The sequence below is a fragment of the Panulirus ornatus genome, chromosome 63 (assembly GCF_036320965.1).
Source record: "Panulirus ornatus isolate Po-2019 chromosome 63, ASM3632096v1, whole genome shotgun sequence".
Lineage (NCBI taxonomy): Eukaryota > Metazoa > Arthropoda > Malacostraca > Decapoda > Palinuridae > Panulirus > Panulirus ornatus.
This window is the reverse complement of record NC_092286.1, coordinates 1,711,091-1,725,207: the sequence shown is the minus strand read 5'-3', so window position 1 is coordinate 1,725,207 and position 14,117 is coordinate 1,711,091. Positions and strand designations below refer to the sequence as shown.

Sequence of the window (14,117 nt, the reverse complement as noted above, 5' to 3'; positions counted from 1 at the left end):
CAAAGGGGACAAAGGTGAGTGCTCACATTACAGAGGTATAAGTTTGTTGAGTATTCCTGGGAAATTATATGGGAGGGTATTGATTGAGAGGGTGAAGGCACATACAGAGCATCAGATTGGGGAAGAGCAGTGTGGTTTCAGAAGTGGTAGAGGATGTGTGGATCAGGTGTTTGCTTTGAGGAATGTATGTGAGAAATACTAAGAAAAGCAAATGGATTTGTATGTAGCATTTATGGATCTGGAGAAGGCATATGATAGAGTTGATAGTGATGCTCTGTGGAAGGTATTAAGAATATATGGTGTGGGAGGCAAGTTGTTAGAAGCAGTGAAAAGTTTTTATCGAGGATGTAAGGCATGTGTACGTGTAGGAAGAGAGGAAAGTGATTGGTTTTCAGTGAATGTAGGTTCGTGGCAGGGGTGTGTGAAGTCTCCATGGTTGTTCAATTTGTTATGGATGGGGTTGTTAGGGAGGTGAATGCAAGAGTTTTGGAAAGGGGCAAGTATGCAGTCTGTTGTGGATGAGAGAGCTTAGGAAGCGAGTCAGTTGTTGTTCGCTGATGATACAGCGTTGGTGGCTGATTCATGTGAGAAACTGCAGAAGCTGGTGACTGAGTTTGGTAAAGTGTGTGAAAGAAGAAAGTTGAGAGTAAATGTGAATAAGAGCAAGGTTATTAGGTACAGTAGGGTTGAGGGTCAAGTCAATTGGGAGGTAAGTTTGAATGGAGAAAAACTGGAGGAAGTGAAGTGTTTTAGATATCTGGGAGTGGATTTGGCAGCGGATGGAACTATGGAAGCAGAAGTAAATCATAGGGTGGGGGAGGGGGCGAAAATTCTGGGAGCCTTGAAGAATGTGTGGAAGCCGAAAACATTATCTCGGAAAGCAAAAATGGGTATGTTTGAAGGAATAGTGGTTCCAACAATGTTGTATGGTTGTGAGGCGTGGGCTATGGATAGAGTTGTGCGCAGGACGGTGGATGTGTTGGAAATGAGATGTTTGAGGACAACATGTGGTGTGAGGTGGTTTGATCGAGTAAGAAATAATATGGTAAGAGAGATGTGTGGTAATAAAAAGAGTGTGGTTGAGAGAGTAGAAGGGGGTATTTTGAAATGGTTTGGTCACATGGAGAGAATGAGTGAGGAAAGATTGACCAAGAGGATATATGTGTCAGAGGTGGAGGGAATGAGGAGAAGTGGGAGACCAAATTGGAGGTGGAAAGATGGAGTGAAAAAGATTGTGAGTGATCGGGGCCTGAACATGCAGGAGGGTGAAAGGCGTGCATGGAATAGAGTGTATTGGAACGATGTGGTATACTGGGGTCAACGTGCAGTCAATGGATTGAACCAGGGCATGTGAAGCATCTGAGGTAAGCCATGGAAAGTTCTGTGGGGCCTGGATGTGGAAAGGGATCTGTGGTTTCGGTGCATTATTACATGACAGCTAGAGACTGAGTGTGAACGAATGGGGCCTTTGTTGTTTTTTCCTAGTGCTACCTTGCACACATGAGTGGGGAGGGGGTTGTCATTTCATATGTGGCGAGGTGGCGATGGGAATGAATAAAGGCAGACAGTATGAATTATGTACATGTGTACATATGTATGTGTCGGTGTGTGTATATATATGTATACGTTAAGATGTATAGGTATGTATATTTGCGTGTGTGGACGTGTATGTATATACATGTGTATGTGGGTGGGTTGGGCCATTCTTTCGTCTGCTTCCTTGCGCTACCTCGCTAATGCGGGAGACAGCAACAAAGCAAAATAAATAAAAATAAAATATAAGCGTATGCATAGGTATGTACTTGTATGTGTACGAGTGTGAGAGTTTATGAATATATGCGCATATGAGTTGATGAAGAAAGCTGAGAGTAAATGTGAATAAGAGCAAGGTTATTAGGCAAAGTAGGGTTGAGGGGCAAGTCATTTGGAAGGTAAGTTTGAATGGAGAAAAACTGGAGGAAGTGAAGTGTTCTAGATATCTGGGAGTGGATTTGGCAGCAGATGGAACCATGGAAGTGGAAGCATTCTGGGAGCACTGAAAAATGTGTGGAAGGCAAGAACATTATCCTGGAAAGCAAAAATGGGTATGTTTGAAGGAATAGTGGTACCAACAATGTTATATGGGTTACGAGGCATGGGCTATAGATAGAGTTGTGTGGAGAAGGGTGGATGTGTTGGAAATGAGATGTTTGAGGACAACATGTGGTGTGAGGTGGTTTGATCGAGTAAGTAATGAAAGGGTAAGAGAGATGTGTGATAATAAAAAGAGTGTGGTTGAGAGAGCAGAAGAGGGTGTTTTGAAATGGTTTGGTCACATGGAGAGAATGAGTGAGGAAAGATTGACAAAGTGGGTATATGTGTCAGAGGTGGAGGGAACGAAGAGAAGTGGGAGCCCAAATTGGAGGTGGAAAGATGGAGTGAAAAAAATTTTGAGCGATAGGGGCCTGAACAAGCAGGAGGGTGAAAGGCATACAAGGAATAGAGTGAATTGGAACGATGTGGTATAACAAGGTCAACGTGCAGTCAATGGATTGAACCAAGGCATGTGAAGCATCTGAGGTAAACCATGGAAAGTTTTGTGGGGTCTGGATGTGGAAAGGGAGCTGTGGTTTCAGTGCATTATACATGACAGCTAGAGACTGAGTGTGAACGAATGTGGCCTTTGTTTTTTACTAGCGCGACCTCGCACGCATGAAGGGGAGGGGGTTGTCATTTCATGTGTGGCAGGGTGGCAGCAAGTCTAAATTATGTACATGTGTATATATGTATATGTCTGTGTATGTATATATATGTATACGTTGAAATGTATAGGTATGTATGTGTGCGTGTGTGGACATGTATGTATATATGTGTGTATGTAGATGAGTTGCGCGATTCTTTCATCTGTTTCCTTGTGCTACCTCGCTAACGCCTTAGACAGTGACAAAGTATGATAAAAATAAATAAATATAAATAATGAGTTGATGGGTTGTTCTTTGTCTAATTTTTCTTCATTCAAACTCATACCCTAACTAACCTGTCCCTCAACCCTGCTATACCTAATAACCTTGATTCTATTCATATTTACTCTCAATTTTCTCCTTTCACACAAACTTTCAAACTCAGTCCCCAACTTCTGCAGTTTCTCACTTGAATCTGCCACCAGTGCCATATCATCACCAGACAAGAACTGAATCACTTCCTAGGCCCTCTTAAGATCCACTCACCTTCTCTTCAATATTCTTGCATTCAACTCCCTGAACACCCCATTCATAAACAAACTGAACAACTGTGGTGATATCACATAGCCCTGCCACAGACCAACCTTTATTTAGAACCATTCACTATCCTCTCTTCCTACTCATATAAATGCCTCACACCTTTGATGAAGATTTCTCACTGCTTCCAGGAGCTCTCCTCCCACACTGTATATTCTTAAAACATTCCACAAGGCATCTCTATCAACTCTACCATATGCTTTCTCCAGAGCCATAGATGCCACATATAAATCCAACCATTTCTCTAAGTATTTCTAATAAACATTCTTTAAAGCAAACATCTGATCCACACATCTTCTACCACTTACAAAATCACATTGCTCCTCCCCAATCTGAACTGTATCTGCCTTTGCATTTTGAATCACTACCCTCCCATATAACTTACCAGGTACATTAAACAAACTTATACCTCTGAAGCTAGAACATTCATCTTTGTTCCTCTTCCCGTTCTACAATTAAATGGTACTATAAATGCATTCTGCTAAATCTTAAGGCACCTCACTATAATACATACATACATACACTGAAAATCCTTACTAATCAACAACAGTCACCCCTCATCTTAAGAAATTCAACTATAATACCATCCATTCCAGCTACCTTGCCACATTTCATCTTAGCAAAGGCTTTCACCACCTCTTCTCTCTTCACTAGACCACTCTCCAGGACTCTCATGTAGTATACTACCCTGATCAAACACCCTACATCTGCCATGCTATCATCAAACACATTTAACAGTTCTTCAAAATACTTAACACTACCTATTATCATTTCCTCTTTTGTCCCCATCACTGATGTTCCTATTTGTTCTGTTTTTCACACATAATCAACCACCTTGCAAAACATCTTTCTTCCTAAAGTTGACTAATATTCACTCACCACAACTCTCATTTGCCCTCTTTTTCAACCCCTGCACCTTCCTCTTGACCTTCTGCTGTTTTCTCCTGTTATATATCCCCAATCATTTGCTCATTAAATGTACAAAATTTGACAGAAGAATTCTTATTTTTGTTTTTAAATTTAGAATGTAGGCCCGTGAGTCTCTTCTTAATTTTTGGGCCATTTAGATTTAGTAAAGTAGGTGAGGCTATTTCTGCTCTTAGGAAAACAAGGGGTTGCGAGACTGTTGATTAATCTGTCCTTATCATAGGATCCGTTTTGTGGGAACTACAATGCGTTCCTGTCTGAGGGCTGTGTTAGTACATGTGGAGTATGACAAAAAGTGACGTATTACGGGATTCTGGTGCGCCGCAGTCCCTGATGTTGGATGGCTTGGTGCCACGAGAAGAGGTTGGAGACTGAGTCTTGCTAGATGGACTGTCGGGTCCCAAGGAAGCTCCACTAGTCGATGTAAGGGCTGAAATAGATTTCTTCATGGACCATGACCTTGTAGGGATTGTAGATATATTGCCTGTCTTAGACATGGACTTTGTGTTAGGCAGTGACCTAGCGGGTGGGAAGATGAACCCAGTGCCGGTGTTGCCTACAGGCCCGGTGGAGTCCATGGAGGCAGTGCAGCTTGATGAAGAGGTACCAGAGATAGTCTACAACCACGATGGTGCCACGTCTATGACAGCTGGCACGGCAGGCCGTGTGCTTGAGGACGTCTTCTGAGGATGAAATTAGCGAGGAGAAGCTGTGTGATACCTCCTGTGCTAGTTTCAAGTCCGTACGAGAGTCAGTGGGTGAGACTAAGGATTTGTCTTGCGCCCATTCAAGAGAGACTCAGGAACGAAGGACAAGGTGGCCTGACAGACGGTCTCGATTGAGAAGTGTAGAGACGGGTAACGAGGTGTGGCTTCTACTACAGCAGCCAGATCAACCATTGGCTGTCTGTTTTCAGAGTCCCTACACCATTCTCCGGAGCATATGGGACTTAAATTATCTTGTCTCTACCCCCGATAGGCGCAGATGTCAGATAGTATGCCACGTCAACATGCTTAAACCATATCTCAGTAGTGACCTCCCCATTTGAACCGACGGTGCCAGTCTGCATCATCCTACGTCCAGAGGTGCTTGACAGAGCCATGTGATGAAGTTGACGACGTAGCTGCGAATGCCTCGGAGACCTAAGAAGACGGAGGCTCAAACATGAAGTGGGAGGTGAAACAACGTGTGCAGAGGTCCGCCTTGCTGTCAGTCGGTGAGGGATGAAGCCATGATGTGGACGCAGGAGAAGCTTTAGCACCTGCCTGGGAAGCGACGGGTAAAAAGGTCTGCCCTCCTGTCAACGTACCCAGAGTTTTGCCAGAGGTTTGTCAGTCCCCTCCTTCCACCGACCGTAAGGGTCTAAGTATTAGCCCGTAGATGAGTGCCCCCCGATCTTGGAGAGAACTGAGACGTATTATGGGTATAGTTGTGTATTACAGAATGTTTATTAGTACCTTTTCTCACAGTTGCAACCCCCTTGACAAATTTATTGAAGAAAGATGTCAGATCTATTTAGAATTAGCAGTGTGAAACAGCCTCTCTTTTCAGTTAGGAACCCTACTTTTCAACTGCTTTATTTTGCAGGCCCCAAACGGATAGCCACCATGGAGAAGGAACTTTTGTCTTTAATATTAGCATTGCATCACTTTCATGTTTATTTGTGTCCTTCAGGCAATGTCATCAGGGTGTATACCGATCACCACCCATTGAAGTATGTTAATAAGTTCCAAGATAAGAATCAAAGGTTAACTAGGTGGGCCTTGTTCCTTCAAGAGTATAATTTAGATATTCACCATATTGCTGGCACACATAATGTGTTAGCTGATTGTTTATCCCGCTCTTAAGGTGAGAAAATTCCTCTTCCAAGAATTTTCTCCTTTAAGGAGAGGGGTGTTACGAACCTGTGTGTGCGTCTGCCCACATGTTCGTGTATATAGCATGTGTGTGTCCTTGTGTATGGTGTTGTTGCTATTCCTTATCAGGGCGAGGAGTGATGTCTTCCCACCAAGCATTAGGCTTAATGATTCTGTTTTGAAGCAGATGTTGGCCAGTCCTCCACCACCCGAACCCTCATCAGAGGTGTCAGGTCAAGGCGTGGGGTCAGCTGTGGGGTATGTCATCCCATATATCATTGCTGCTGACGAAAACAAGAAGGACCAAGGAGTGTGGACTACACAGAGACTTTAGGACCCTCCAATCAATCAGAATTGCTGTTAGTCCTAAAGCCAATCAAGGGTAGCGTTATAAGCTAGCAGGGCGAACGCTTGTCTTTACTGTAATAAATACCCATGACACCCGCTGAGATTTGGTAAGTGGTCCCTGCTGCTGTAAGCCTGTAAGCCCGTCACCCGAGTGCTGTGCTGTAAGCCTGTTACTACTGTGTCACGTCAGGTTTAGCTAAGTGTAACGATGATGTTTACTGTGTCACATCAGGTCTAACTAAGTGTAATGTCATCAAACAAAGTGTCATAAAAGAAAGAGATCTCCTGGCTTGAAATCTTATCTGGAATGTTAACTCATGTTCACTGTTAACTCATGTTCAATGTTAACCCATGTTCAATGTTAACTCATGTTCAATGTTAACTCATGTTCAATGTTAAACTCATGTTCAGTGTTAACGTAAATATTCATGCCTGATTTATGTGCTTATCTTTGTACACTTGAATTCTTTCATTATAAGTAGATTTAATGTAATGCTGGTCTTTAATTCAATCCCATAACTTTCAGATAGTGTTATCCCATTGTAAAACAACAAATCTAATGTCCTTGCAAGACAAGGATCAGTATCGTATTTGTAACATATATATGTTACTGGCGACCTTGCTCAAATAAGTATTGAGTTCGTAACAATAGGTAAAAAAAAAAAAGAATTTGGAAAATGGAGAAACACTTCACCTTTTCCAAAATGGCATTCATACTAGTGACTTTTTCATAATTAAAAATTCTCCCTAAACAGTGTTCTACCATTTATGAACATGAAATTAAGGAAAACATGACAAAGCTTTTTTAAACTTCAACAGGCAATGGTAAATAAAGTAACTGAAGAAATTATGTGAATTGTAAGTAAAGTAACTGAAGGAATTATGTGAACTGTCAGATGTGACAATGTTTGCTATAAGAACTGGTATATCCAATTCTACTGAACTTTTTTGCCACACAAGTCTAAAACAGTAAAACAGTGTCTAAATTTTTGCATAAGATAGACTTGTTATGATGTGAATGTGACATGATGATACATAAAGAGAAGAGTGATGAAATTAGAAATTTTACAGTATTACGGAAGGATTTGTCAACATAGGGTGGACTCCATAATGGAGGAGACAAGTGGTCAACAAATTTTTCTTTTTCATATTTGTTCACAATTTCCCACACGAGTAAGGTAGCACCAGGAAGAAAAGAAGAAATGCCACATTCACTCACATCCACACTCTAGTTGTCTTGTGCTATATACCAACACCACAGCCCTCAATCTACAACCAGACCCCTAAGGCTTTTCCATGGTTTCTTCTAACCACTTCAAATGTATTGGTTCAGTACAATGACAACATATTGACCCCTGTATGCCACACTGTTCCAATTCACATTATCCTATGAATGCCTTTCACCCTCTTGCATTTGGGGGCCTTTATTACCTCTGTCTTCAATGTGGTCAAACTTCCCCTTGTCCCATCCACTTGTGACACATATTCCTCTTTGTCACCTCTCTTCACTCATTCTCAACATATATCCATACCATTTCAGAACACCTTCTTCCACTCTTTCAACCACATTCTTCATATTTCCATACCTCTCTCTAAACCCTTTATTACCAACTCAATTAACCATCTCACCAGCATTGTCCTCAAAAATTTAATTTCTAACAAATTCACCCTCCTCTGCACAGCTACAGCCAAGATGTGCATAAAATAACTGATCAACCATGCTAATGAGGTTAGGAGAAACAGGTTATGGGAAATATCATTAAGACGGTGAGAGAGAAAGGGAAAACATGCAAAAGAGGAACATCATTTTAAAGTCTGAAAATTCCCAATCACAGTGGTGGATGGAGGGCATTTTGCATAAACCACCTAGCTGTATACTATCAGCAGGTGTACTAAACTAAGACACCAAGGGAAAAAAGATTACAGTGCTTTTGCCTTAAAAAACTATCTGTTCCCACCTGTGAATGCCTGATTCACAATATCATCAACTAGTTCTTTGGCAATTTGATGTGAGGAGAGGTGACATAATGGTGGTGGTGGCTCCAGAATTATTGCTGAGCCATTTGGCACTGGCATTTCAAGTTTTTCATCTGCTACATTCTGCAATCCATTACACGAGTTCTGTAAGAAAATATGTCTTCAGCTTACAGTTTTCATGTTTTAAAATCCTGATTTCCATTAAAAATAAAATAAAAAAATTAGACACTACTTTTATGCATCTACATACTTAAGTCTCAAAAAACTTATTTATTTATTTATTTATTTTGCTTTGTCGCTGTCTCCTGCGTTAGCGAGGTACCGCAAGGAAACAGACGAAAGAATGGCCCAACCCACCCACATACACATGTATATACATACATGTCCACACACGCAAATATACATACCTATACATCTCAATGTATACATATATATACACACACAGACATATACATATATACACATGTACATGATTCATACTGTCTGCCTTTATTCATTCCCATCGCCACCTCGCCACACATAGAATAACAAAACCCTCCTTCCTCATCTGTGCGAAGTAGCGCTAGGAAAAAACAACAAAGGCCCCATTCGTTCACAGTCTCTAAATGTCATGTAATAATGCACCGAAACCACAGCTCCCTTTCCACATCCAAGCCCCACAGAACTTTCCATGGTTTACCCCAGGCGCTTCACATGCCCTGGTTCAATCCACTGGCAGCACGTCGACACCGGTATACCACATCGTTCCAATTCACTCTATTCCTTGCACGCCTTTCACCCTCCTGCATGTTCGGGCCCCGATCACTCAAAATCTTTTTCACTCCATCTTTCCACCTCCAATTTGGTCTCCCACTTCTCCTCGTTCCCTCCAACTCTGACTCATATATCCTCTTGGTCAATCTTTCCTCACTCATTCTCTCCATGTGACCAAACCATTTCAAAACACCCTCTTCTGCTCTCTCAACCACACTTTTTATTTCCACACATCTCTCTTACCCTTACATTGCTTACTCGAACAAACCACCTCACACCACATATTGCCCTCAAACATCTCATTTCCAGCACATCCACCCTCCTGCACACAACTCTATCCATAGCCCACACCTCGCAACCATATAACATTGTTGGAACCACTATTCCTTCAAACATACCCATTTTTGCTTTCCGAGGTAATGTTCTCGACTTCCAAACATTCTTCAAGGCTCCCAGAATTTTCGCCCCCTCCCCCACCCTATGGTTAACTTCTGCTTCCATGGTTCCATCTGCTGCCAAATCCACTCCCAGATATCTAAAACACTTCACTTCCTCCAGTTTTTCTCCATTCAAACTCACCTTCCAATTGACTTGACCCTCAACCCTACTGTACCTAATAATCTTGCTCTTATTCACATTTACTCCCAACTTTCTTCTTTCACACACTTTACCAAACTCAGTCACCAGCTTCTGCAGTTTCTCACATGAATCAGCCACCAGCGCTGTATCATCAGCGAACAACAACTGACTCACTTCCCAAGCTCACTCATGCACAACAGACTCCATACTTGCCCCCCTTTCCAAAACTCTTACATTCACCTCCCTAACAACCCCATCCATAAACAAATCAAACAACCATGGAGACATCACACACACCTGCCGCAAACCTACATTCACTAAGAACCAATCATTTTCCTCTCTTCCTACATGTACACATGCCTTACATCCTCGATAAAAACTTTTCACTGCTTCTAACAACTTGCCTCCCACACCATATATTCTTGATACCTTCCACAGACCATCTCTATCAACTCTATCATATGCCTTCTCCAGATCCATAAATGCTACATACAAATCCATTTGCTTTTCTAAGTATTTCTCACATACATTCTTCAAAGCAAACACCTGATCCACACATCTTCTACCACTTCTGAAACCACACTGCTCTTCCCCAATCTCATGCTCTGTACATGCCTTCACCCTCTCAATCAATACCCTCCAATATAATTTACCAGGAATACTCAACAAACTTATACCTCTGTAATTTGAGCACTCACTCTTTGCCTATGTACAATGGCACTATGCAAGCATTCTGCCAATCCTCAGGCACCTCACCATGAGTCATACATACATTAATTAACCTTACCAACCAGTCAACAATACAGTCATCCCTTTTTTAATAAATTCCACTGCGATACCATCCAAATCTGCTGCCTTACCAGCTTTCATCTTCCGCAAAGCTTTTACTACCTCTTCTCTGTTTACCAAATCATTTTCCCTAACCCTCTCACTTTGCACACCACCTCGACCAAAACACCCTATATCTGCCACTCTATCATCAAACACATTCAACAAACCTTCAAAATACTCACTCCATCTCCCTCTCACATCACCACTACTTGTTATCACCTCCCTATTAGCCCCCTTCACTGAAGTTCCCATTTGCTCCCTTGTCTTACGCACTTTATTTACCTCCTTCCAAAACATCTTTTTATTCTCCCTAAAATTTAATGATACTCTCTCACCCCAACTCTCATTTGCCCTCTTTTTCACCTCTTGCACCTTTCTCTTGACCTCCTGCCTCTTTCTTTTATACATCTCCCACTCATTTGCATTTTTTCTCTGCAAAAATCGTCCAAATGCCTCTCTCTTCTCTTTCACTAATAATCTTACTTCTTCATCCCACCACTCACTACCCTTTCTAATCTGCCCACCTCCCACGCTTCTCATGCCACAAGCATCTTTTGCGCAAGCCATCACTGCTTCCCTAAATACATCCCATTCCTCCCCCACTCCCCTTACGTCCTTTGTTATCACCTTTATCCATTCTGTACTCAGTCTCTCCTGGTACTTCCTCACACAAGTCTCCTTCCTAAGCTCACTTACTCTCACCACTCTCTTCACCCCAACATTCTCTCTTCTTTTCTGAAAACCCCTACAATTCTTCACCTTTGCCTCCACAAGATAATGATCAGACATCCCTCCAGTTGCACCTCTCAGCACATTATCATCCAAAAGTCTCTCTTTTGCACGCCTTTCAATTAACACATAATCCAATAATGCTCTCTGGCCATCTCTCCTACTTACATATGTATACTTATGTATAGCTCGCTTTTTAAACCAGGTATTCCTAATCACCAGTCCTTTTTCAGCACATAAATCTACAAGCTCTTCACCATTTCCATTTACAACACTGAACACCCCATGTATACCAATTATTCCCTCAACTGCCACATTACTCACTTTTGCATTCAAATCACCCATCACTATAACCCGGTCTCGTGCATCAAAACCACTAACACACTCATTCAGCTGCTCCCAAAACACTTGCCTCTCATGATCTTTCTTCTCATGCCCAGGTGCATATGCACCAATAATCACCCATCTCTCTCCATCAACTTTCAGTTTTACCCATATCAATCTAGAGTTTACTTTCTTACACTCTATCACATACTCCCACTGCTCCTGTTTCAGGAGTAGTGCTACTCCTTCCCTTGCTCTTGTCCTCTCACTAACCCCTGACTTTACTCCCAAGACATTCCCAAACCACTCTTCCCTTTTACCCTTGAGCTTCGTTTCACTCTGAGCCAAAACATCCAGGTTCCTTTCCTCAAACATACTACCTATCTCTCCTTTTTTCTCATCTTGGTTACATCCACACACATTTAGACACCCCAATCTGAGCCTTCGAGGAGGATGAGCACTCCCCGCGTGACTCCTTCTTCTGTTTCCCCTTTTAGAAAGTTAAAAAACTTACTTTCTAATTTTCTAAATTCAAGGGATATTAGGCCAGCATTTAAATTACCCATCACTAATACCCAGTCTCTTACATCAAAACTGCTGGCACTCTCAGTTGCTCCTACAACACTCGACTCCTATGATCTTCCCTTTCATGGCCAGGAACCTATGCACTAAAAATCACCCATCTCTCACAATCAACTTTCATTTTTACCCAAATCAATCTGGAACTCCTTTCTTCACACTCTTTCATGCACTATCACAACTCCTCCTTCAGGGGCATTGCTATCCCTTCCTTAGCTCTTGCCCTCACACTAGCCCCTGGCTCTATTCCTAAAGCATTTCCAAACCATTCTTCCCCTTTACCCTTGAGCTTATTTCACTCAGAGTAAGAACATCTTGGTTTCTTTCCAAAAACATATTACCTATCTCTCCTTTCTTCTTATCTTGATTACATCCACACACATTCAGACACCCCAGCCTGAGCTTTCAAAAAGGATGTATAAGGAGGAAGTTTTAGAGCCCCCTGCTCCAGCACCCATTTGTCACCTTCTATGACACACAAGTACTCAAGTAACAAACATACATAAGATGATGGAAAACCGATTACGTTAACCTGGTCTTGTAACCTGAGAGAGGTAAGGCTGTCAAAGGGGACCAGCAAATGTTGAGGAAGTGTATGGCCATAAGATGAATACCTAATGGTCAAGCACTTTTGAAACATTAATATGAATGACTGACTCCCAAGTGTCAGAGCTTACTTCATGCATATCTCTTTCACCTTTGTCAACAGACATCAACACAGTCTGCAGGATTGCAATATTCCTTCACCTTCAACATCCTTAATAAGTTGTATCATCTCATGGCTTCTAATATACAGAATCAGTCACCAACAAATGGCATTAATATCAAAAAGTATACAAAATCAGACTGTCAACAATTCTGGAATCAACTGAAGTAAGAATACCAAAACAGTACAAAAAATTAGTTCTACCATTCTGGAATCAATTGTTGCACTATCAGTGAGTGGGACCCCAGGATCCTGTTGCATAAGGGGATTCTGTGAGGGAAGAGGCTCCTGTTGGCCATTCTCTCTTGGGGCAAACTGACTGCCAACACTACTGGTTGAGGTTGTACTACAGCTGTGTTCACGTCCATTCTCTACAGCTGCATCATCTATCTGTTGAAATCAAGCATATTACAAGAGCAATCTAGCACAAATATTAGAAAAACCTAAAGCTGATATTCAATTATCTAAATAACTAGAATATAAGTGGGGTGGCCCAAGTGTAAATACCTCTATAATGCACCATTAAGCATTAAATCCCCCTCCTTTACTCACAGCATGTTGCCAAACTTTGTCCTTCTATAATACCCTACGTTCTCTAAACACCCTACATAATGAACACACTCAAAGTGTATCAGTTTAATAATTCTAGACCCATCTATTCACTACATATACTGCTACATCATAATTTGTTGTGGAATCCTATCAACAGCTACTTCACATGTCATTTTCGTATTTATCCTAAACATTCAGAACATCTCGGATAAAAGTCCTCTCTTATTCCTCCTCTTAGCAAATGGAACCATTTCTGAAGAGGTGGATTTTCTCTGAGGAGAAACACAGGGAATGGTTTGAGCTCTGATAACATCAGTAATAGTATCAGACACAGAAAAATAAAAGAAAGTATAATCATATATTTTGCAAATGGCATGTGAGTAAAAGTGAGCAAATCAGATCAGAAAAAGAAAAGGAAAAAATGCAAAAAGACCTTGATACATTTTACAAATAACAAGAAAACCTGTTGGAATCTGATGAATAGAAATTTTAGTAAAATAGTCATGGAGTGATAAAGAATACAACAGTGACTCCCTACAAACACCAAGTAAGGAACAACAGTACAGATAATGCCAAACATCTATAAATTATCATAAATACGAAAGAATACTTCCCACGTATTCCTCGCGTGTCGTAGAAAGCTACTAGAGGGGACGGGAGCGGGGGGCCAGAAATCCTCCCCTCCTTGTATTAACTTTC

At 41.5% G+C, this 14,117-nt stretch overlaps 1 protein-coding gene across 2 annotated transcripts in view; it reads right to left on the bottom strand.

The window, feature by feature from the left end:
• Sec71 (ADP ribosylation factor guanine nucleotide exchange factor Sec71) overlaps positions 1-14,117 on the bottom strand; it is a 399,392-nt gene that overhangs the window by 326,532 nt on the left and 58,743 nt on the right. For both annotated transcript variants that reach the window (XM_071656502.1, XM_071656503.1), the window contains exons 6-7: positions 13,071-13,256; positions 8,347-8,509 (exon numbers count right to left, since the gene is read on the bottom strand). In XM_071656502.1, coding sequence (XP_071512603.1) covers positions 8,347-8,509; positions 13,071-13,256 — 349 coding nt within the window. The remainder of the gene's footprint in view (positions 1-8,346; positions 8,510-13,070; positions 13,257-14,117) is intronic.